General features: G+C 42.5%; 1 protein-coding gene across 1 annotated transcript in view; it reads right to left on the reverse strand.

Moving 5' to 3' along the window:
• Nucleotides 1-24428, reverse strand: part of SORCS3 (sortilin related VPS10 domain containing receptor 3) — a 590518-nt gene that overhangs the window by 281008 nt on the left and 285082 nt on the right. The window contains exon 4 of the mRNA XM_059173261.1: nucleotides 6774-6932. Within this exon, the coding sequence (XP_059029244.1) occupies nucleotides 6774-6932 (159 nt within the window). The remainder of the gene's footprint in view (nucleotides 1-6773; nucleotides 6933-24428) is intronic.

Raw genomic sequence — 24428 nt, forward strand, 5'->3', positions numbered from 1 at the left:
AAGGAAAAGACAAAGATGAATTCCTTAGAAGAAAGATTAGGAGACGGCAGGTGAGGGAAATTGACAGAGAAGGAGAATTTCAAAAATATTAACTTTAGAGAATTAGATTGAACCAAAGACAACACTCCAATGATGTTGAATAAGCCCAATTCATCCAGAGCATTCATAAGGAAACTTTCAAAAATGCCCCTTTGATATTAATTTCACAGGTTTCATTTCCAAAAACGTGTTCCTTTCTGTGCCATAAGGAAAATATCATTTTGGCAAAGTTGAGGCAAAACCCATATTTTGGCATAATTTTGATGGTCATGCAAGTGACTCTACCTTCCTGGAAGAATCTCCACAAGATGTATCAGGAGATATCCACAGGGGTACCCCAGGGGCTCAGTCAGTTACACATCTGACTCTTAATTTCAGCTGAGGTTATGCTTTGTATTCAGAGGGGAGTATGTTTGAGGATTCTCTCTCCCTCTCCCTCTGCTCCTCCCCCTGCTCATTCTCTCTCTCTCACTCAAGTAAATAAATAAATCTTTGAAAAAATGACCCTGACTGATAGCGGCCCCCTGAGAGTAGAGGATAATGACTGCACAGTGAACAAGAGGATTCTGGGAAGCCAGTCACATGCTCCTTTAATCAGGTTGCTAGTTTCATAGGATAGGAGAATTCAGTTTATGAAAATTCATCAAGCCCATGAAATGTGTACTTTCCTATATATATGTTATACCTTGCCTTCAAAGGTCTGGAGACTGACCCTGACTTAAATGGTCAGGAGCTATCACACCAAGGTGAGTGGCCAAAATGGAGGCAGACTATGGAGGCAGTATAGACGGTATAGTTGGGTCAGGCAGACATGTTCTTAAGTCTAGAGAGGCTTGTCCAGTAAGGGACAAGCAGAAGTCCTGAGTCCAACAAAAAAACTGGAAACATAGGCTCAGAACTGTGGACAAGAGGCAGCAGTGTGGACACAAAGGATCAGGACATGTGTAAAGACACAGTCACTCCATACAGGAAATGGGTGTACAAAGGCAGAGAGGGCTGTGAAGCTGCTCCACATCCTTCCCACCTATAAGCTGCAGTCACCTCCTTCCCCAAAATACCATCTTGGTGGAACTTCTACCATGAGAGCTTAATTGCTTTGGGAAAGGTGTTGAGAAAAGGTCATGAATACCCTAGCTAATACACATATATGCTGCATCATCTTTAATTATTCTAGCAAATATTCTTTTCTCTGACAGAAATGTGTCAGCTTACCAAAATGGACACCTAGAAGGTCGAGGTAGAGCGTTGAAACTCTGAGACATGATACAGAGAAGCAGATTTGGGAAGACAAAGGCCACCAGATCCATAACTGTGTTGAAGGTTGTTCCTTTGAGCTAATGTTCTCATGAGCCAAATTGCCACGGGGAGAGATTTTTACTGCACAACCCTCACTGTATGCAAGTTACTATTGTACATTCCACTCGTTTTGAAATTCAGAACCCAGCTCACACAGGTTAACAGTCATATCTGAATAACCCAGAGGTCGCCCCACCTCCTTAATAAGAAATAGGGCTATTCTTGGCCTACTGGGTCTGTTCTTACCTCCATGAAAGTGGCCTCATGGAAACTGGTGTTTCTATGGTGATGGAGACAGCCCACCCCCACTGTACCCACGAGATCTCTTCAAGAGCATGGTCAGCTTGCCACAGGTGAGTGGGGCTCTGGATTTTCTTTTCCTTCAATGATACACAAATGGCTTTATAGGCATGGAAGGGACCTAATGAAACTGCAATGTTTTTCTTTAAACAGAAGGTGCCCTTCAGTAGTACTCTCATTCTATGGAGGATACGCTTCAAAACCACGGTCATCCCTAGTTAATCCCCAGCAGCATTATCCCCACCAGGTGGGGAGATATAAAGCGTGTCTCTGCCAATGGTTCCTGAGGAAACGTTGTCATCACCTGCTAATCCTGGAGCTCTGAATACAATTACATTTCTAATCTGAGGGTTTACCAGAGAATACAAATGAAAGGAACAGCATCATTGGTATCCAGCATTCCCGAAGTACGGGTTTAAACTTCCTTTGGAATTTTCAGGCCCTACACACCCCAGATACTCTAATTCACCAGTGCCCTGTTCATATAGGACCCCAAATGGGGTCCAGCCAGCAAAGCCTGCATGGAACCACCATCACCTCCTCAGCTGTGGACTCTGTTTGGCCAGTGACCCTGCCCAAAACTGCATCAGCTCCTCAACCTGCTTGTCAGTCTGTCAGCTACTATTGAACTTGCTGGTAGCAGGTGATCAAAAACAAAGCAAAACGAACTGACAGAAAAACACACAGTGTAGCCCACTCCGCCCAACTTCTACAAGAGCAACCCTTCTTTACATGTGCTAGTGTTTCAGGAAGTGGCTTTTACATCGAAAATATTGTTAATCCTAGACCAGTCTAGCCCAGAAGTCTCTGAAAAACAACAGTCTGAAATCCCATGGAGTTCCTCATCTCTGATCTCCAAAGCCAGTTGTATCTGTTAAAGTTTCATTTTGCCAAGAAGATAAATGATAATAGAGAGTTTTGTTAACTCCACCTCTCTTGCAGAAAAATAGCTGTTTTCAACACTGTCTCCTGTGGAAGGCCCCTCGCTGTGCCAGGATGGATGTATCCATGAACACATGAGCATGTACCCACTTTTAAAAAAAGAAAAAAGAAAAGGAGGAGAAAAACAAAAAACTACACCAAGTCTCTTGTCAAAATGAAGAATGTTTAAAAATCCAGCTTCCTACAGCAATGAGAACAACACCTATCCATTTAGAGGACTGTAACATCCTCAAAACCAATCTCAAAGTCTTTTTTAAAAAAATCTCAGTTGGAATAATATTATTGAGCCCTCCAGCTAATCCAAAACATCACAGTGTCGTTTCAGTCATCATTGAGGCCATAGCCTGATGGAAACAAAAGAGAATCCTGCCTCTTAAATAACTGTAAATACACAGCCCTCCAAAGACGGTCTAGGGCTTTGATTCAGAGAGGAGAGGAGAGGAGTAGCTTTTCTTTTATTATTCCAGTTTGATCAACCATAACCTATTACTTTTGCCGGTTGTTCTGCAAAGATTCTCATAAAGCATTTTCAAAGATTCATATAGCCAAGAAAGAATTTCTCGTCTTTAGTAAGTATTGAGCTCCTTTATACCAAAATGCAAAGTGCCAAGAGAATCTGTAGGATGGAAGAGGAGCCGGCAGAGGAATTAGCAGGAACTGGGAAACTCCTGTGATAGCCAGAATGAAGGATTTGGTCAAAATCCCAAGTCAAGTTGAACAGGAAACAGAACTTTGCTAGGGATGCCTGGGTGGCTCAGTTGGTTAAGCATCTGCTTTCACCTAAGGTCATGATCCCAGGGTCCTGGGACCTAGGCCCACATAGGGCTCCCTGCTCAGCGTGGAGCCTATTTCTGCCTTTCCGTCTGCCTACCACTCACCCTGCTTGTGCTCTCTTGCTCTCTCTCTCTCTCTCTGTGTCAAATAAATAAATAAGACCTTTTAAAAAAAGAATAACTTTGTTATATTATGACACATCAAAGGTGGAGAGCCATGGCCCTCCAAAGGGTCATGTGCAAGGTGCATTTGTCTCTACTTCACCCCGCCCCCCTTTGCAGCTCTGGAGGCTGGAGGCTTGGGTGATCTTCCCGAACCTGACCTTGACCAGTACAAGGTAGCCATGTTTCCTAGTGGACTCACAGCCTGCCATCCAGCTTCTCAACTAACACAATGTTATATGCATGTCTCAATTTCTAGCTATAATTTTTTTCTATGCAGAAGGTATTTTCTTAATTCTCCAGCAGTGCCTTTCCCCAGTGAGATCTCCTGGCAAGTCTCCTGCAGCTTTGAGGTAGCAATCTGGAAGGTAAAGCAAGTGGATATTGTCCCTTTAAAATATCATTCAATTAGGTCTTTTGTAATACATACAACATAACGAGATAGCCTTACCGATTCTAAAGAAATTGCTAGTGCATTTCATCAAAGGCACAATAATGGAAACATCGATTCACTCCTCACCACAAACATCTCCCTTTGATGCTGCAGTTACCTTCCTACTAACACTTTTCATTTTCTCTAGAAGAAACCAGCTGCCTCAATGCATGCACATCAGAGAAGGTTCCAGTCTCAAATGAGACATTGGTGTATCAATTTTGACTCTTCATCCGCTGCTGCATAACATCCCTCTCCTTGACTCTAAACCAATAAATTATTCCAAAATAAAGAAAAACTCCTCTAAACCCTGGACGATAGAGGCTAGGTGTTTTATGCCAACTCTGCAAATGTTGCCAGGGGCATCGTCTGCCTCCTCACACCATTTATTTAAAAGAATGGCAGGGCACCAGCTAGAAACTTTATGGGCCTGAAGAACATTCAGCCACTTTATGCAAAAGATATCAACAAGAAAGAGTACCTAAGGAATAATACATCCAGAAATGTGCAGTGTGATTAGGAAAATCCATCAACACCCACTGCCACATTTCCAAATATTTTTACTATGTAAAAAAGCAGCCACCAAGCCAGAAAGTATTTTGAAGGCGTTATACCCACAAGACTACTTCATGAGCAATGCCCCAGATGTTCTCAGTGCTATGGAGATGGGGGAAAGGGATAGTCCTTCTAGATACACTCCTGCACTTGGTTTCTCAACCTCTTGGCATGAGATGTTTAATCTAGCTTGTCTCTGTAATAATAAAAACATATTTTAGGACTTCTGAGTGTCATTTCCATAAATTACCATCCAGCCTTTAACAAGAGCCCCCCATTTTTTTTAATACAGCTTCAAAATTCATAGCAGTACGAAAACATCCAAAATCACAGACTACCTGACATTTGACTAAGTCTTTCAAACACTATCCACTTGATGCCATGAAAGAAATGTATTTGCAATGGCTGTGCTTTGCAAATGTCATGTGGCTGTCCTCAGGGGATTGCGTTAAGCACCCAGCACCCACCATGAAGCTCCATTAATGAGAGATATAAAGGTTATGGTGAAATTATTGTTTAAAGGTGCTGACATCTCTCTCTCTCTCTGTCTCTCTATCTCTGTCTCTCTCTCTCACACACACACACACTTGCAATCACATATTCAAATATATACCGAAGAGCCACTGTCTCAGGATTTAAGAGAGAAAAAGCAAAGCTATTTCAATTAATGTTAATCTGTGGATATCCCTACACAAGGCAGTGCTTAGAATTATCTATTTTCTTCCCCTGATTGATTTCTGAACATGATTACATAATAGTTTGTACTAAGGTTCTCTACTAAGGAAATACAAAGAAGGATAATCTAAAGTCCCTTTTCTTAAGTACAAGTTGACCAGGTTCGTGACCACAGCACTTCTGCACTCCTCCACTAATGCGTTCACCTCACACATCCAGTACCAGGCACTGTGCTAGTACCGGTGCTACATCAGAGCAAAACCAGACCTGGTCCTGCCCTCCTGGAGCTTGTAGTCTGGGGAGAAGCACAGATAATTCAAAGATCACGTAAGTCAACATCAAATCCCATGCATGACACACCTCTGATGGCACTACACCATCCAGCACTGAACTTTGTCCGGGACTGTAGGGAAGACATCCTGAGGAAGTGATATTAGATTTGAGATCTGACAGCAATGAAGGTGCCTTCAGGGAAGAAGATTCCAGGCCCAGGAAATGGAGCCAGGGAGGCAACTGTGGAGAACTAAAAGAAGGCCATTCAAAGGCAAGTGGTAAAAGTGAGTCAAATCAGAGGAGGGACCAGATAATGAGGTCTTCTACAGAGGACTGTGGTCTTTTTTCTGTGAGCAAGGAAAAAATGTGGAGATCCGAAGATCTACATTTGGGAAATAGATCATCCGGATTATAGTACCAACACACTAGAAGAGACTCCGGTTATTACTCAAATGACAGATATGACCTATGTTTGAGTGGTGGTGGAAACAGAAGTCCACAGAATTAAGAGATGGAGACAGAATGATAGGTTACAGATGCTAGGTTAAGAACAAGGAAGTGTTAGGGATTCCTCCTTGGTCTTGGACTTTTGCAACCAAATGGATACAACCAAATGGATACCAGGGAACACTGGAAGAGAACCAGCTCTGTTGAAGGGAGGGCAGAAGTCCGTTTTAGGAAAACCTTGAATTAAGAGCCTTTGAATACATACAAGAGGCAAAGTCAAGTACACAGCTGGATAAATGGATCTTGAGCTCAAAAAGGAGGACTTACTGGATTGTTATATCTTAAAGGTACTGGTAGAAAACAACAAAATGGACATGTTTGAGACTCCTTCCTTTGCTAACCTACGAACAATGGTCTATTCAAATTTTACTCAATGCGGTATGTGGGAATACTCTCTAGACTTGGAATCTGACAACATTCATTCCAGCTCTGGCTCTTCCAACTACTGGCTGGGCAGGCTTGAACAGACACCTTAGCCCTTCGATACCTGCATTGACTAAAATCACTATAAAATCGCTATGAATACACATTTCCTACTTGCTTCACAGGGTTGTTCAGGTCAAATGACTAAAATTATAGAGGAAACCATCTTAAGCCTATGAAATGATAAACAGCACCGCCAATAAGTGACATATACCTGCCTGCATATTTTGATACTACACAGCAGGAAGGAAAGTTCATTGCCGTGGACCAAAGGAGCCTGGCGGGAATGATGAAACGTCACTGAATACCCTCCAAAATTAGGACTACGAAAACAAGAGCTTCTCACCAGGTGGTACCTGGGTGACAAGATGTGAATAAAAACCATGTATGCTCACCTTCTGATCCAGACTGTAGGCCAGCACCCAGTCCTCCTGCTTGGGATGGAATAGGAGACTCTGGATGTAGAAAGTGAGCCGGTATTTCTGGTAGGTGGCCCCCTCATCTGAGCTGATTAATATGCTGCTCTCCATTTCAGGATCACTAAGAAGCATGATCTAAAGAAAGGAGAGGGGAGAAAATACAGATGGAGTTAGCATGAGAGAATAAATACAAGAAATTGAAGCATAAATATAAAGTCATCTGTACTTGTATATCACAGCACAGAAAGGGGTATGTGGGTCTCTATTTGAAATATTGGCATTTTTTCCCCTGATTTAGTCCTTCGTTGCTGAATGGAGCTGGAATATTATGCATGTTAGGTCTGCATACAAATGAGGCTTCATGTTGTGATGTCCATCTTACAGGTACTTTCCTTGTTGATGTCCATCTTTTAAGTACTGGGAGCATATTCTTAGGGTCCTCTGTTCCCTGACCTTGAGACCAACACACAGCCCCTTCCCTTGCCCCCTCCCTCAGTTCTCCAAGGCACTCTTCATCACACTATTGTTCTTACTGCCCTTTAGTCTTGAAAAGGATCCCCATCTTATCCCACTGTTTGTTTTGTTCTTTCTGAATTAATTGTTTGAGAGATTTAATTGACTTAAGTGGTTTCAATGATCCCTTTGTTCTACATACTTTCCAAAGCCCAAATCCTCAAAGGCCCCTGGGGCAAAGACTGCTGCTCCAAAAAGTGCATCATTCCCAAGCCAAATGGACAGAATGGTGTAGCACAAAGGCTTTGGCATCCAGGGAAGGAGATTCAAACTCAACGCTTCTCTGTTCATCATGAGTCACCTTGGAAACCTACTTAACTCTAGAGGCCTCAGTTTCCACAGCAACAATTGAGTATCTTGATATCTGAAAATGGCTTTGAGTACTTGACATAACAGAGTCTTACAAGTGATCGCTATAATTATCATTGACCTTTCAGTATTTACCTAAAAGCTCCCTCCCATCAGTGCAGATTGGCTTCTACTTATAGTACCTCAATGATATTGGTCTCACTAAACACGCAACTGATTTTCCAGTATTTCATCCAACAGAACTTAGACACTTAGACCTTTCCCACAGTTGAAATCCTGACAGTCTTTAATACCAATGGCAATTCCATCCTTCTTGCAGCATTTTCTTCCAGGGGCTTCCATAGCACCATCCTCATCTTGTCTTCCTTTAGATTTGTTTTGATCCTTCTTGGATCTCCTTATATAATATTGCTAACCCATCAGTTTAGACCCTCTTTTCTTTTATCCAAAGCACTGTTCCTCAGTGACTTCTTCCAAGCTTTTCTTTCTTTCAGTATTTTTTAATTACCATCTTTCTGGGGATGACTCAAAAACTCAATCTGGATCTCAGGTCTCCTCTACGTCTCAGACCCAGCTTCCTGGCAGATTCTTCTATTTGGAAGTCCACAAACACCTCAAATTCACCATGCCCCACAATGGACCTGATCCCACTCCTATCCCTCTCCCACCACATCCTGCCTGGTTCAGCTCATGTTTCTACAAATGATTCAACATAAAACCAAAAACCCGAGAGTCATCCTTGACTCTACTTTCCCACTCACCTCTGAAAATGACTTAGTCTTTGAACCCCATGTATTTTACCTATTAATTAGCTCTAAAATCAGATCCATTCTCTTCCTGCCATTGTAACTTCCATACTCCAAAACGTGATAATCTCTACACTGGGTTACTGTAAAACATCCCTAGTCAGTCTCAATGCTGTCCCTTCCTGCCCCTCAATCCACTTGATCACACTGTGGCCAAAACAGCTATCCTATAAAACAAATCTTATTCCAACATCCCCTACATAAAAGCACTAGATGGCTTTTCCTATATTCTAAAAACCCTAAAGCAGCCTAACAGACTCTACCCCCTACTTTTGTCCTGGCTTCATCAGCATCACTGCCCTTTTGACCTTTATTATCCAGTGAGACCCAGCTCCTTCGAGTACCTCATGTTTGCTGACCGACTGAATGAGCAAATGAGTTTATTTCCTCTTAATTAGAGTTTTTCCTGACTTTGGCTATACTGCCACCAGTCGTTAGGGTTACTTCTACACATGGTGGAACCATAAGCCCCAAAGTACAAAATAAAGCCAAAAACCATTCCCATACCTTATAAAATAAAATTATTAAATAGCAGGATTTTTAAAATGTTACCCGTAGTATATATAACTATTATAAAGTAAGCTTTAAAACAGATTCAATCCCTTTCACTGCAAGGATTCGTAGTCCTTTTCCTCTTTTACTCCTTTATAGCTTCCAAAACAAGCTTTTTCTCAAATATTTGCTTTGGCTTCATTGAAATAAGTTATTACTAGTTATCAGCAAATTTTTAAGAAATGGATGCAGCATTATTTTTTTCATTCACATGTGAATAATTGGGGGCAAATGTTCTAGGATGGGTTTTTCATAGAATAGCTTCAACCCCCCCCCCCCTTGAGACTGTGAAGGGGTAGGGACAGCAGATAAAAGCACCCCTACTACCCTCGAGAACACCTCAGGGGATGCATCTGTGCTCCTCCCCAAGTCGGAGAGGACACACACACTGAGGAGGAATGAAGCTTTCATCACCACCCTGACTTGCTTCCCACCATGTGCTGATGGGATACATAACAGGCAATGAAATCGTTTTTCCCCTGGAGTAGAGAAATTAAACTGCTTATTTTATGCAGGTATAAAGAAGCCTCATGCCTATGATTTTAATTAGAAGATAAGACCAACATCATAAACGGACTTCATTTTATATACTATGAGTGATTATATACTGAATAAGGGATACCATCAAGTATCTAGTGCAATGTAGTCTCTTGCCAGCGGTTTCCTTCCAGGTGCACGCACACACACACACACACACCGCACAGGCACATTTATCCACACACAAATGCCGCGTGTATGTGTGCCACACAAAATACACGCTACCACATACACAGATGCCACATATAGTAGCACACACGCAGACATTAATGAATTCATACATAAGGCATATTGACACTGCGTGGTGGGTTTAGAGAGCTTCTGTTGGCAAGAGCACATTTTTATTGCAACCTTTCTCTGACATTCTCATCAGAAATCCTTTTATATACTTTGATGTCACTGGCGGTGTCTGTATTCAATGCCAGTTTCTGAGAAGAATGAAATGAAGTTGAAACAGAAACCCGTATGTTCTGGATTTCGATCCATCCTGGGCAGGTCACTGGCTAGTTAATCAAACCCTCAACACAGATCAGGTGAACTATCGTCAGTTGTCTTTTATAGACAAGGAAACTGAGGACCAAGGGAGGAAAGCAACTCGCTGACTACCTCCTCTGAATGGCCCAAATGCCACCACCTGCCCCTAACCCTAACACCTCCTGGACCTTGAAACCACAGCATTTTACTGTCTTTACCAAGGGGCAAGTAGGAGTCAGAGAAGATGGCTTCATCCTTTTTTTAAGCATCTCTGAGAAATACACACACACACACACACACACACACACACACACACACACAAAAGGCAGATTCAAGAAAGCCCCTCTCTTCCTCTCATTCATAGCCACCCCTGGCCTAGAGACTAAGAAGAATTAAATAAATAGGAATCCAAAGAGGAAATAAAATGTTAGTGCAAAAAAAAAGGGGAGGGGATAATATTAAGACAAATATAATATGAGAGCAAATACCTCATCAGAAGTTGTTCTTAAGGTAAAATACAGGTATTGTATATTAATACAGGACATATATAAATAAAACCATCCCACATCCATCCCAATTTTTACTATTAAGCAGAGATTTCAAATGCAAATGCTTAAGAGGGCAAAGCAGGTAAAAGAAGTGAATGAAGAGAAAAAGGCAAGACAAGGAGTAGCGAGGAATTTGCCAACACGAAAGGCACACACTTTCCTTGAAACATGTAGAATTAGATTTTTTTTTAATTGTACCCAAATTAAATGTGTTTGTGGACCAAATTTATGAACTAGGCAGGTGATGCTTATGAAGTTATGATAGTTTGTTTCTACTGAAACAAAGAAATGTACAACCTTTGCCCCTTAATTTTTAGTTCCATGTATATAGTATAAAACCTACAGCGATGCCTTTAGATGTCCGTGAGTTCTGCATTTGTGCGATTTGGACCATGTGAATGGGGAAGCGTTTCCATTGGAGATTTTGTTTTGTTTTGCATTTGCTTTCTTTTCATTTTGATTCTTTATCCAGCTTTTCCTGACATTAAGATCTGCAGTGGGAGTATATGTGTGTACTGGGAGGGGGAAAGGGTATTTCACATTCTGTTTAGGAGAGTTACTAACACTATAGGCTCTGGGGGCAGGGGACTTGAGGTCCAATCCTCCGTCTACTACTTTGTGTGTGAAGGTGAGGATATCACTCAGTTTTTCCAAGTCTCTTACCTCATCTATTAAAATAGAAGAAGATAATAACTGTATCTAACTCACAATGCTGTTGAGAGGATTAAATGAGATAATGATTCGAAGAGCTTAGCAGAGATGCATAACTGCTAAATAAACATTAACCTTTATCTTTAAATCACCCCGGGTAAGAGCACAGCTGAAGTCAGAAGCGATGCCAAGCAGGCTGGAGACAAATTGAAGCAATTTGGGGATTATATGCCTCCCTCTTGGCTCCCATCATTCCTAAGCTTTGTGGATAAAAATGAAAGGGATCAGTGGTGGAGGAAAGGGGAGTTGGTGTTCAGTGAACAGAGTTGCAGACACGCAAGATGATCAAGTTCTAGAGAGCTGCTGTACAACAATCATGCTCGAGTTAATGATACTGTATTGTACCATTTGAAGAGTTGGATGAGAGAGCAGATCTCCCAGAAGCTGTTTTTTGTTTTGTTTTGTTTTTTAAACACAATTAGAAAAACCATGAAAGGATAAAAGAGGAAAAAAAGCTACATTTCACATGCATTTTACATTGCTGGGAATATTTTAAGAAAAATGCACTCTATTTGCATATATCAAACACTGCCACCATGAACACCTATCAGTAGGTTATTGTGAATTTGCTGAATGTATTTGTAATTTGAATGACCACTCTCCTCTCTTCAAAGAAGATTCCAACCCTTGAAGGAATTAAATGCATCACTGAGCTAGGGGTGAGAACCTCATACGACCAGTCTCTACCGATTTGGCTATTTACTGTATGCGAATTGTCTGTATCTCAGATTAGAAATGGACAAGTTTTAGAGTTTACCAACATTTGGATTTTTTTTTTAAATCATGTAATTTTTTTTGCAGGAAATTCCTTGGAAAGTTGAACAACAGCGGCCCTAATTTTAATGGGGTTTTGCAAATTTCAAAGGTCATACAAGGAATTCAGGAATCAGACAGGGGCTGTGCTTAGTCAGCTTATGCTTTTAAAAGCCTGTTAAGTTTATTTGTATCTAAACCAGTCAAAATTAATTTTGAAGAGTTCAAAATCATTCTCACGAACCTTTCTACAATGTACCCTTTCTTGTTGCTTGGCATGTCTTCCAAAACCATTGAGGAATATGTTATTTTAGTCAATTGTATCCTCTCTGCTCTGTCATCTATAAAATGGGTGAAAGCTAAAGGTTTCTCAGTCTCTCACTCTGCCAGGGAGCTCAGAAATGCAAAGGAATAAACTGTAGTTCAATGCTTTGAAAATGGTCGCAGAATGCAAAACTCTGAATAGAAAGGGAGAAATACTATAATTTACTGTATAATTGAGTCTTAATGGGAGATGCTTAGCACAGTTAGGGCTCAATAAGAAATAACAATAATATCAATACAAGCTCACAAAAGAATATAAGAAGATGTTCTTTAAGCTGACCCCCAAACCAACTGACATAATTGATAGGTTGTTGAGTATTGACTTACACATAAATAGAGCCTGTTATAGATAAGCCTTTTAATCATGATATAACAATATACCAGCATTCACCACCACCCTCATCCATCTGTACATCTATCTATCCATCCACCCACCCATCTATCTAACATCTCTTGTATCAGTGGTTCTCAACTGGGACACGAGTGGAGGCCTTGCTGCCCCCAGGGGCACATTTAGCAACGTATAGAGACATTTTTAAACGCCACAACTGGAACAGGCAAGGGTGTTACTGATTCATGATGAAGCCCAGAGATGTTGTTAAACACATTACAATATATAGAACAGCACCTCACAATGAATAATTACCCAATTTTTATTGGGTAATGAATAATTACCCAATAATTACAAAATGTCTATAGTACTGTTGTTGAGAAACCTTATCATAATATATACATTATACACACACACATACACACATAAATATACATATACATATAAATCCTTTTGAGAAAAATATGTAAACTACATACAAATTTTACAGATATGCATCAATGCATATTTATGCTTCTACACGTCTCTTTCATCTACTACCATTTATACATGCCGCTCACTTTGCCAAGATTAGACACCCTGTCTTTCTACCCTAACCCACTGTATTCAGCATGTTTCTCCTTGTCCTTCAGAATTTAACATAAGCATCACCAAAAAAAGCAACAATCACTGTGGCCTGTTGGGCGGAAAAAGCACAGAAACAACAGCTCAATAACATGAAACAAACTGGATTTAAAAAAAAAAAATGGACAAAGAATTTGAATAGATATTTTCCCCAAAAAACATATAAAAACTCGCCAAAAAGTACATGAAAACATGTTCATCATCGGTAATCATTAGGGAAATGCAAGTAAAAACCACTAGGATGGATGGCCATGATCTAAAAAGATAAAAACTAAAACCTGAAAACAGCAAATGTTGGTGAAGATGTGGAGAAATTGAAACCTTATGCATTTTTGGTGGGAATGTAATATGGTACAGCTACCAGAAAATAGTATGCTGGTTCCTCAAAACATTAAAAATGGAATTTCAAGCAAACCAGCATTTTCACTTCTGGATATATATACCCCAAAGAACTGAAAGCAGGGTCTCAAAGAGATGTTTGTACAGCCATGTTCATAAAAGCATTATTCACAATAGCCAAGGATTCACTGATGGAGAAATTGATAAACAAAATGTGGCAAATACACACAATGAGCTATTATTCGATCTTACAAAGGAAGGTGATTCTGACACACACTACAACATGTATGAAATACCAGGACATTATGTTAAGTGAAACAAGCCAGTCACAAATAGACAAATACTCTATGAGCCCACTTACATGTGATACCTACAGTAGTCAAGTTCATAGAGACTGAGTCTGGAATGATGGGTGACTAGGGGAATGAGGAATGAGAAGTTGCTTAATGGGTAGAGACTCTTAGTTTTATAAAATGAGAGGAGTCTGGAGATTCACACAACAATGGGAAGGCACTTAACTGAATGTATCCTTAAAAATGGTTAAAGATGGTCAATTTTACGTTATGAGTCTTTTACCACAATTTTTTTAAAAACACAAAAGTAGGGGTGCTGGGTGGCACAGTCGGTTAAGTATCTGACTCTTGGTTTCTTTTTGGCTGAGGTCATGATCTCGTGGTCATGGGATCAAGCGCCACATTGGGCTTCATTGCACAGGGCAGAATCTGCTTCGGATTCTTTCTCCCTCTCCCTCTGCCCTCCCCGCTTGCACTGGTTCTCTCTCTCTAATAAATAAATAAAACCTTCTGAAAAATCCACAAAAATAAAAATATACAATAAGGCATGACATGACACAAAGCAATGTGTGAGGAAGATTTAAAACTAATCAAACACACACAGAAACACTATTTACTCAACTATTATTTACTGAGTCTTCATGCCAGGCTCTATTATAAGGACTGGAATAAGAGCAATAATCAAACCAAAGGAGAATCCCCGCCCTCAGAGAGCATACATGCTAGTGAGGGAAAAAGAGACGATAAGCTAACAAGTAAGTATAATATGTCACTTATCAGATGGCGCAAGTCCTTCCGAGCAAAATGAAGCAGGAATGGAGACAGGAAGTGCTACAGAAGAAGGCCCACAGTTTTACCAGTCAGGAAAGGCTCACTGAGAAGGAGACCTTAGGAAAAGGGTGCAGGAGTCCAGTGAGCTAGGGTAAGAAGGGATGGGGGCAGAGTGTTGGAGATGGGGACTGTGGGTGATAGAAGCACCCTGGCTTTGTCCCACGTGATGTGGAAAGCACTGGCAGGCTTTGAGCAAGGCACTGACAGGCCATGGCTTGTATCTCGATCCTTTCAGTCCAGCTACACTCTGACTGCATGTAGCATCACTGGAGGGAGAGCACAGCAAGGACAGGGTCAGAGTCCAGGTGGAGGCTGTTGTAATGATCCAGAGGGAGAGGAGAGTGCTGAGGTACTGCGATGTGCTCTGTCTCTGTCTCCAGTTATTCTTTTGTAAAGATAGGTTGATTGATTGACTCATTCATTCATTCATTCATTCATTTGAGAGAGAGAGAGGAGCAAGAGAGAAAGCATTAGGTGGGAAGGAAGGGGCAGAGGGAGAGGGAAAGCAGGCTCCCCGTTGAGCAGGGAGCCCGATGTGGGGCTCTATCCCAGGACTCTGGGATCATGACCTGAGACAAAGGCAGACACTTAACTGACTGAGCCACCTAGGCGCCCCTCTGGTTATGCGTTAAAGGAGAAGTCAAATGGGTGTGCTTATAGATGGGAGGTATAAGAGAAAGTAAGGAGACCCATTACCAAGTTTTCTACCTATATGTTCATCTCAATGTTGCTTATCATAATCAAAAGTTGGAAATAACTCAAGTTGTCTGATAGGGTTTGGGCCTGAACAGCTGGGAAGACAAAATTAGCATTTATGAGACAGGAAAGCAAGTAGAAGGGCAGGCTGGGGGCTTGCGGAAAGAAGAAACATGGCTATGGAAAGGCTAGATTTAAGACACTTACCAGACATCCAAAAGGGGCTGTTAAGGAGACAACGGGTAGACAAGGCTCATTTTCAGAGTAAGCTGGCCTCCAGATACAAATTTACAAGGCACCTCTGTTTGAATAGCATTGAAAGATGGGCATCTGCAGATCAACAAGACAGCAAATGGAAAGCTGAGATCTCATGCCCTACTGAAGCATCAAAGAGATAAGGAGGCACGAGAAGGAAGGAAAACCCCAAAGAGTATGGTGTCCTCAAAACCTTGAACCCAAGGAAAGAGAGGCTCTCAGGGAAGAGAGTATTCAACTGTGGCAATGAGGCTGACCATTAAGTGGGATGAGCGCCAAGAACTGACCACTGACTCCAGCAACCTGGAGGACACTGCTGACCAGGGCAAAGGCAGAGGAGTGAAGTACGCAGACAATCAGTGTGGATGCGAGTAGAAGCTGGCATGACTGCTCTGGAAAGCAAAGTGGCAAAATGGAACCAGACTCTTATAAATATTCATTCCTTTGATCCTGTCATTTCTCTTCTAGGAATCTGTCCAAGGAAACCATCAGGGACCCAATAAAAGGCTAATGCACCTATACGATCATCTCAGGGTTATTTATAATAATCAAAAACTGGAAACAACACAAATATCTGATGGAATGATTAAACAAAGTAAGCCAAACCCATTCAATGGAATATTATGCAGCCATTCAGTATGAATTCAAATAGTTTTATGACACTTGAAAAATAATCAGATGCTTAAGCAGTGTGTATAAAAGCAGGCTGAAAACACATAAGGCATAATCTCAATTTTGTTAAATGTTGTTTATATCTCATGCCTATATTTATGCATAAACAACTTGAAGGAATATTCACTACATGTCGGTAGTTACCATTGTGGGGCAAGATCATAAGTAATTTTCATATTTTCTTTACACCTTCCTATTCTTCCCCAATATTCTGCAATGAGCTGATATTATCTTCATAATAATATTCTTCCCTCTCTCTCTCCATACACACACAGTCTTTCTCATTACAGCCCTTTAAAGAGTCTCAGCAGGATTATGCTACCCACTGCCTGCTCTTGAAAAAACTGGGGAGCTGGTTAACTATATGTGTACATTGTAAGCACTGCTCTGAGCACAGGAAAAGTGTGGGGGGAAGGCAGGGTAGCGAGGGGACATCAAGGGAAATGGCAGTGAGGGTAGCTCCCAACTCAGGACTGGTATTCCCGACCTGCTCTCTGGAGCAGGAATCCCTGGGCCCACCTTCTCTCCACACTATAAACCATCCATCCCACCTTGCACTGCAGCATGGATCCCCCCCAGTTCAGCTCACCACATGAGGTTTCCTCTCTAGAAGAAACTCCAGTACACCTTCTATGTCATGAAAACCAAGCCTGGCACCAACGACCCTTCTCAACTGGGTTCCCATATTGTTCTCAGGCTTGACCACAACAACACAAGCACATGATCTATCAAACACTCCCCAGAACGTTTTGTTCAAATCACTGTGCCTTACCCTAACATTCCTATCCTTGCTAATGCCACGCGTGAGCCTGGCAAACCCAGCCTCCTCCCTGCCTCTTCTTTCCTTTAAGGCCCATTTTCATTCCTTCCCTTCCATGAAGCCTCCTGAATACACCCACAGAACAATCTCTGCGTTCCGTGAACTCTGATGGCAAATCTATCATCACACTGAACTATGGCCTTATGTTTAAAATATCCGAAAATGTTGGGGTACCTAGGTAGCACAGTTTCTTAAGTGCCCAACACTTGGTTTTGGCTTAGGTCGTGATCTTAGGGCCAGGAGCTCGAGCCCCGGGCTGCTCTCCAGGCTCAGCGTGGAGTCTGCTTGAGAATCTTTCTCCCTCTGCCCCTCCTGATCATGCTCACTCTCCCTCTTTCTCTCTCTAAAATAAATAAATCTTTAAAAAAAAAAAAACCTGAAAATTTCTAAGTATTTTCATATATTTAAAAACATGAGCTACATTTTGTTTCCCTTGTCTTCATCTCACTTGACCACCTAGATGTTCCATTCCTCAAAGGCAGAAAGCATCAATCATTTCATATTCTGATTTTCTTTGCTGGACTCAGAAAAGCCCACGTTCAATAAACATCTGATGCAGGGCCGGGAGAAGGTCACCCAAGGGTCTCCAAGTTTGCCTGACCAACTATTCAATGCATTGCTTGTGGCTTACCAGTGCCCTAGCCAGAGAAGCTCACTCCACCTGAATAAAAGTCATCTCCAAAACCTTTATTGGGAGCACTGCGGGCGGCCCAGCCACTACCGGCCCCACCTACAGTATCACCCCCCAGGATAGCAGCCCCTCTTCTCTCCAGTGGAGTGGAGATACAGACAAATACAGACAAACTTGTCTACGGAAATACAGACAAATTAAACGCATCAGTAGCTGTACAATTTTTCGGCGTGTTTATTTCCGATTTTTTTTTAAAAAGCAAGCCCACCTCAGGGAAAGAAGGACAAAGAAGTTTCACAGTTAAAAAATAATAATAATAAAACCAAAGTCTACAGAATTCGGGTTAGGAGTAATTTTTGTTACTTCTGGTGAATTACTTTTAAGGTTTTGTTTTGGTTTTAATGAAGGGGTTTTGATTTGCCTCGTTTTGTCTCTGGCCACATTAGGAACACTAAAGACGCAAACCCACCCCTAGACTCCCGCCCTCAGATGGAGTGTGCAGAGACATGGCTTAGATGGGGAGCAGATATGGGATATGGTACAACGTTGTCATGGGCACAGATAATAACCAGGTGCTTTGGGGGAGTTTTTGATAGATATCAAATCAGTTGCACCAAGATCATCCAAGGTGTTTACTGTTTCAAGCATCCAAGTTGCTACTGTGCATGTCTGGGAAAAGGGTGGAACCCCAGGGTGAAGAGTCACTCACTGCTTCAAATCCTAAAATCACAAATGCAACGTCTATATGAAGAGATACAGAAAATAATGCCCACCAGCACGCATACTGTCTGCCACAAAACAAACCCTAATTCATAAGCATCTCGTTAAATCTGCGTGGGAAGGACATCCTGAAAAGATTCCAGGGTACAAAGGATGGTAAATGGAAAGTAATTGCACAGTACCCATTATGACTAATTTAAGAATTGCAGATTGTCACTGATATTGTATTTATTTAGTGTGCTATCTTTACTGTTTAATTTGGCGAATATTAAAAAAAAGCGGGGGGGAACAGGGTTTTTGTAAATTCACCTGCTAATTGTATTTTTCCTTTTGGATCTTTTTTTTTTATTAACATATAATATATTAGTTGTTTCAGGGTTGCAGGTCTGCAAATCATCAGTCTTACACACTTCACAGCACTCACCATAGCACATACCCTCCCCAATGTCCACCCCCAGCCACCCCATCCCTCCCACTCCCCACCCCCTTGCCTCCAGCAACCCCAGTCCATTTCCTGAGATTAAGAATCTCTTATGGTTTGTCTCCCTCCATGGCCCCATCTTGTCTCATTTTGCCCCTCCCTTTCCCCACAATGGATCTTATTCTTCGTATGAGAAGCCCCTGACCTACGCAATTTTCAGGGATCTAACCCTAGATATTTGGGAAAGATTATTTTACTTAGGAGAGCGAAGACAACTATTAGATGGGATATAGATAATATCCCATGTCCTGGTCGGGTTGGAAGAAACTGTTCAGTCAAGAGCATCACTGGTCCTAGTAGCAAGCTCACTGCATTCAGGGAGCCCCACCTTGCTCTGTAGCACTGCTGATCATGTGAACACAGCTTAGAACTCAAGCCCCCACCCCCCACTCACTGCCACACTTCAGAAGGGCAGGAGGGGATTCACATACAGCTAAATGCTAGATGTGATCAACAATGAACAAGGCAACTTTTAAAGGTAACAGCCCTTTGAGCTAATGACCCACATAAGAGCCAGTCCGTGATAGCTGATGGCACCTTACAGTCCTTCGACAGCATGGGAATGGGCCCAAGGAAAGGGAAAGGGGGCACCAACCCCACTCTCCCACAGAGGACACATTCAGCTACCACAAAGAGAAAACAAAATAGAGCCAGACCATGAAAGGAGTTGGGAGACCCTTGAAGCACTTGGTCTGTCCTTCCTACCCCCAGCTCTGCATCCCTTCACCTTCGGGACAGGCTAAACAAGATCACAGGCTCTGGGCTGTATTGTCCATTTTATTGTTTGCCAAATCCTTCCACAGATATCCTCTCCTTGATCCTCTCTCTCTCCTCCCTGGGAAAATCAAGCCAGGTACTATTACCTACTGAATTCATTTCCTAGTGCTGGGGACAGATGACCACAAACTCAGTGACTTAAAGCAATACAATTTTGTATCTTACAATTAAGATGTCAAAAGCCCCAAATGGGTCTTGCTAGGCTGAAACCAAGGGGTCAGCAAGGGTCAGCCCTTTTCTGAAAGCTATGGGGGAGAATCTGTTTTCACGCCTGTTCCAGCCTCTAGAAGATGGCTGCCCACATTCCTTGGCTCCTGGCCCCCTCCCATCTTCAAAGCCACCAATGGCCAGGCCAGTCTTTGTCCTATGGCTTCCCTCTGATTGCTTTATCCTTCTCTCCCAACTGGAAAGAATCCTGTGAGTACAATCGTCCATCTGGAGAATCCAGAGTTCTCTCCTTATTTTGACACGTTGGCTTGACTCAGCATCAGCCATTTATAGGTTTTTAAGATTTAATTTAAGATCTAATTCATCAGCTGTAATTCCATCTAGACTTTAATTTCCCCTTTGCCATGTGACCTAACACATTCTCAGATTCTGGGGGTGAGGACATCTTTGGGAGGCCAGGATCCTGCCCCTCACACCCCATTCTGTAGGCAAGGAACCACTCCAGCTGGTGCTGCGTGACTTACTGGAGGTCACATTTAGTTACCAAGTGGGAAAACTGGGCTCAAACTCAGAACTTTACCTCCCAAGTTGAATTCTTCTTGCTGCATTGCCCTTCCTTCGCAGGAGGCACAGTACAAGTGAACAAGAGGACACAGCAATGCAATGACAAAGAGTGCAGGCGAACAAAGGCAGAAAACAATCAAACTGAAGCTTTTACTGGAAAGGTTTTCCTCCACCATCCTCTCCCCCTTTTGTTTTCATCCTTTCAGCTGCAAATCTGGCCCCCTCCTCCCCAAACAAAAGAGGCCAGGGCAGTACTGCATGCCTTTGTTTCCTGCAGGGGTTTTAAGAGTTCCTGTTGGTTGTTTGGCAATGCTTCCTCCTTCGGGATGTGAAGGGGGTGGGGTGGGGGGGGACAGCGAGGTAGCAATTTCACCAGGCAGGTCCTCTCCATAATGACCCCTCATCCTGTGCCAGGTGGCCCCCAGACAGGCAGGAGAGAGAAAGCCACAATCACAGCAATAAACGGAGTGAGGGCCTCACAGCGAACAACGTAATGAGGAGCCACAGCTGCCTCAGTCGGGGAGGGTGGGCAGAGGCAGGAGAGAGGGAGAGATGGTGGGGAAGACATGGAGGTGCCCGACACTGGCCTTCTTCTTCCCTCTGTGAGTGCTGTGTGTGTGTGTGTGTGTGTGTGTGTGTGTGTGTGTGTTTTCTTTCCTCAGCGCTCAGAGGAAGAAAACAAACACCCCACATCCCCTCACCAACTTTCTGGTGTGGTTCAGGATAGAGCAGCACATTTGTCAAAAGGTCCAACTGCCACTTCTGATTCCAAAGCTCGGCAAAGGATCCACCCCTATGGTGATTTAGATTAATTGCTTCTCATTAAGAGCCAATAAACAAACTGCATTCAGGAGCCCAGCTCCTCCTCAGCCCACTGTTGCAGGGTATAATTGCCGAGAGGGAAAGCAGAGGCACACCAGAGAGTTGTCAAACGTAATTTATAGGTTTTTAAGATCTAATCATTTTCCATAATATTAGATTAGATGACAGTCCATATTAAAGAGGAAATTACATTTCACCTTGCTTTCTTCACTTTTCCCTCCTTTCTAGCTAGGGTTTTCAAAGAGCTCTCATCCCACAGCAAAGAGCCAGAAAACGTCCTTGACAATGTACTTGAAAAGGATCAGGCCACGGATTTTCCTGCACCCAGCAGTCTGTCCAGAGAAGCAGGAGAAGAGATAAATGGGAACACACTCTTAGCTGAGCCAACTCTATCCAGGAACCCACGGAGTCCCTCCCTCCTTCCTTCAGCCAAAGCTGTGTCATCTTAGCCCCTGACCACATTCACCACAGCTCCTTAGTATTTATTTTAGTGTTTATGAGATAAAAAGAGTCCTGGAACCAACACCTTACAGAATCTCATCCCTTTTAGGTTTGGAATCGAATAGACGTTATTGTTATTGTTTTTTATTTAGTCAGTCAGCCATGATGCCAATCGGTTCATCACTCACAGGAGACTCCATGTGCCAGATTCTAGGACAGGCATGGAGAGTGAGCAAGAGTCATAGCCCATCTCCATTTATTAGCTCATTTATTGGGCAAAACTTCAGTTTTTCTCTGGGGGTAAAAAAAGGAATTTTGCCCACCCTCAACACAGTGATGGGTTTAGAGAAGATGAGAGAGCACTAATGTTCGGAAACCTCCTGACATATACTGGCATTTGGCAAATGTCAGGGCCTTTCTTTCCCACCTGCTCCCCAAGACATTTGAGAACAGATGTTCTCATCTGAGAGGGGGGTCAAAAACAGATAATCCGTTTGTGGAAGAAGAGGGGTCACTCAGGTTGCGCAGCTGAGATGCACGTAAAGCAAACACCAAAAACGCAAAGACTGATAGCCACTGTGGTAGAAGGAGGTGTCCAGCCTTTAGTGCACAAGGAAGGAACAGCGGGACAACCATCGTGCTGTGCCATGTTTGGTCTCTTCAGTGGCAGACTACAGAGAACTACTTTTTGAGCCTGGAGGCCACAGTGCTTCACACACCAGTTCCAACAGAACTTTCCAACCCAACGTCCCCAGAGTGCCCAACATTTTAAAAGGATCACCCAATTCACTGCTCCTCAGGCATTTTGCTAGCCCACCCTGAAGCCACTGTTGAGGCCATCCTACTTCCTAGAATGTTCTTTGCACTCTGTACACCTCAACCCGATCTCTCACTTACGGCCATACTGAAAGTCCTCTTAGAAAGCTCTGCAGATTCCTCCTCCTTCACTCTGTAGTGCTTTGTAGAGCTTCCAACTAGCTGCTTAAATTACAGTTAAACTGTAAGCTTTTTCAAGGCAGAAAGATTTCTCCACATCTACTTAGTCCCCCACACAGTCCAATTTAGTATCTTACAGAAGGAGCTCTGAAGACCTATTGCTCTACCCCGTGAGGCCTGCCGTACCTCCAGAACTCTCAAATGAGGGAAAGGAGTCTCCCAGAGCCTCCCATTAGATTTCTCTTCACAAGGGGCGCTAGTCACCTCTGCTCTCACCACACTCACTGGCCCAAACAAGTTGTGTGGACAAGCCTGTTCCCATTGAGGGGAGGGGTACCATCCCCCCAGGGCAGAACCCCAGTGGCAGCGTGGAGGCGAGGAGTATTTTATACAAACAATATACTCGAATTCCACCCCTACATGTGCATGAATTGGAAGCAGATACTCCATTACATGTACATTCATGTTCATAATAGCACTATTCAAAAAATGTGGCCCCAGCATGTGGAAACAGTCCAAACAGTCATCAACAGATGAACGGATCAAGAAATTATGGGACGTACACATGGCACATTATTCAGCCATAAAAAGAACAATGTAGGGATACAGGCTACAATATGGATAAACGTGGAAAATATGCCAAGAGAATGAAGCCAGTCACAAAGGTCATATAGTCTATGACTCCATCTTTAAGAAATGCCCAAAACAGGTAAATCCATAGAGACAGAAAGCAGACTTGTGTTTGCCAGGGGCAGGGAGAGGTGATGGCTTAATGAGTCTGGGCTTTCTCTTTAGGGTGATGAAAATGTTCTCGAACTAGGCAGAGATGATATTTGTACAACGCTGTTAATGGACTAACTGCCACTGAATTGTTCCCTTAAAATGACTAATTTTAAATTATGTGAATTATACCTCAATAAAAAAAAATAAAATACGAAAGTTGTGGCTAGAGTTGGTCAGCTTCTGCCTCTCCCTTGCTTGGCAAGAAAAGCTAGGATGACAATATCAAGCTAAAGATGCTAGGAAGCACCAGACTAATCCCTGCCTCCCTTGCACAGTGACACTGCTGTAAATCCCTGTGCTGAATGGAAAATGATAATAGTACAGTTGGTCTAAACAGGTGCCAAGACCACCACCATCGGGACAGCCAGAACAGCTGCACGGACCTCACAGTCAGCTACTGGCTAGTGAGTCTTGTTACAGATCTGCTTGCCTCCCACGATGCCCACGTTCCAGCTGGGCTACAATCCACAAGTCCCGCTTATGGAAGCCACCATTCCAGGTGGATTACCCTTCCAGGCAACAAATCCTATTCTAATTGCCTCAAGCCTCCTCTTCTTATTTCTTAAACATTAGCATTACCAACAGGTTTAATCCACAAGCAGAGGCCCCTCATGCCTAAATGCCATGCTTGAATGCTCTCATTTTAAAGGATGGTATACAGGTGCTTGCTTTATATACAGCTTTATGAAGCATGTGTGATAAAAGTACCTCACCCATACGGCTTTTTAATACCATGGCAGTCCATTCAATCCAATCTCATAAAATCCAAGCAATATTTAAGTGTTAAAGGTGACTTTCACTATGATATTTATTATTGGATAATGAAAAATGGGACACATAGCCTTCAAAACTCCAGGCAATGAAGTGAACCACATCTCCTCTAAGCTTTTAATAATAAGACCAACATATTTTTTGGAAGT

Source organism: Mustela lutreola, chromosome 4 (assembly GCF_030435805.1).
Source record: "Mustela lutreola isolate mMusLut2 chromosome 4, mMusLut2.pri, whole genome shotgun sequence".
Lineage (NCBI taxonomy): Eukaryota > Metazoa > Chordata > Mammalia > Carnivora > Mustelidae > Mustela > Mustela lutreola.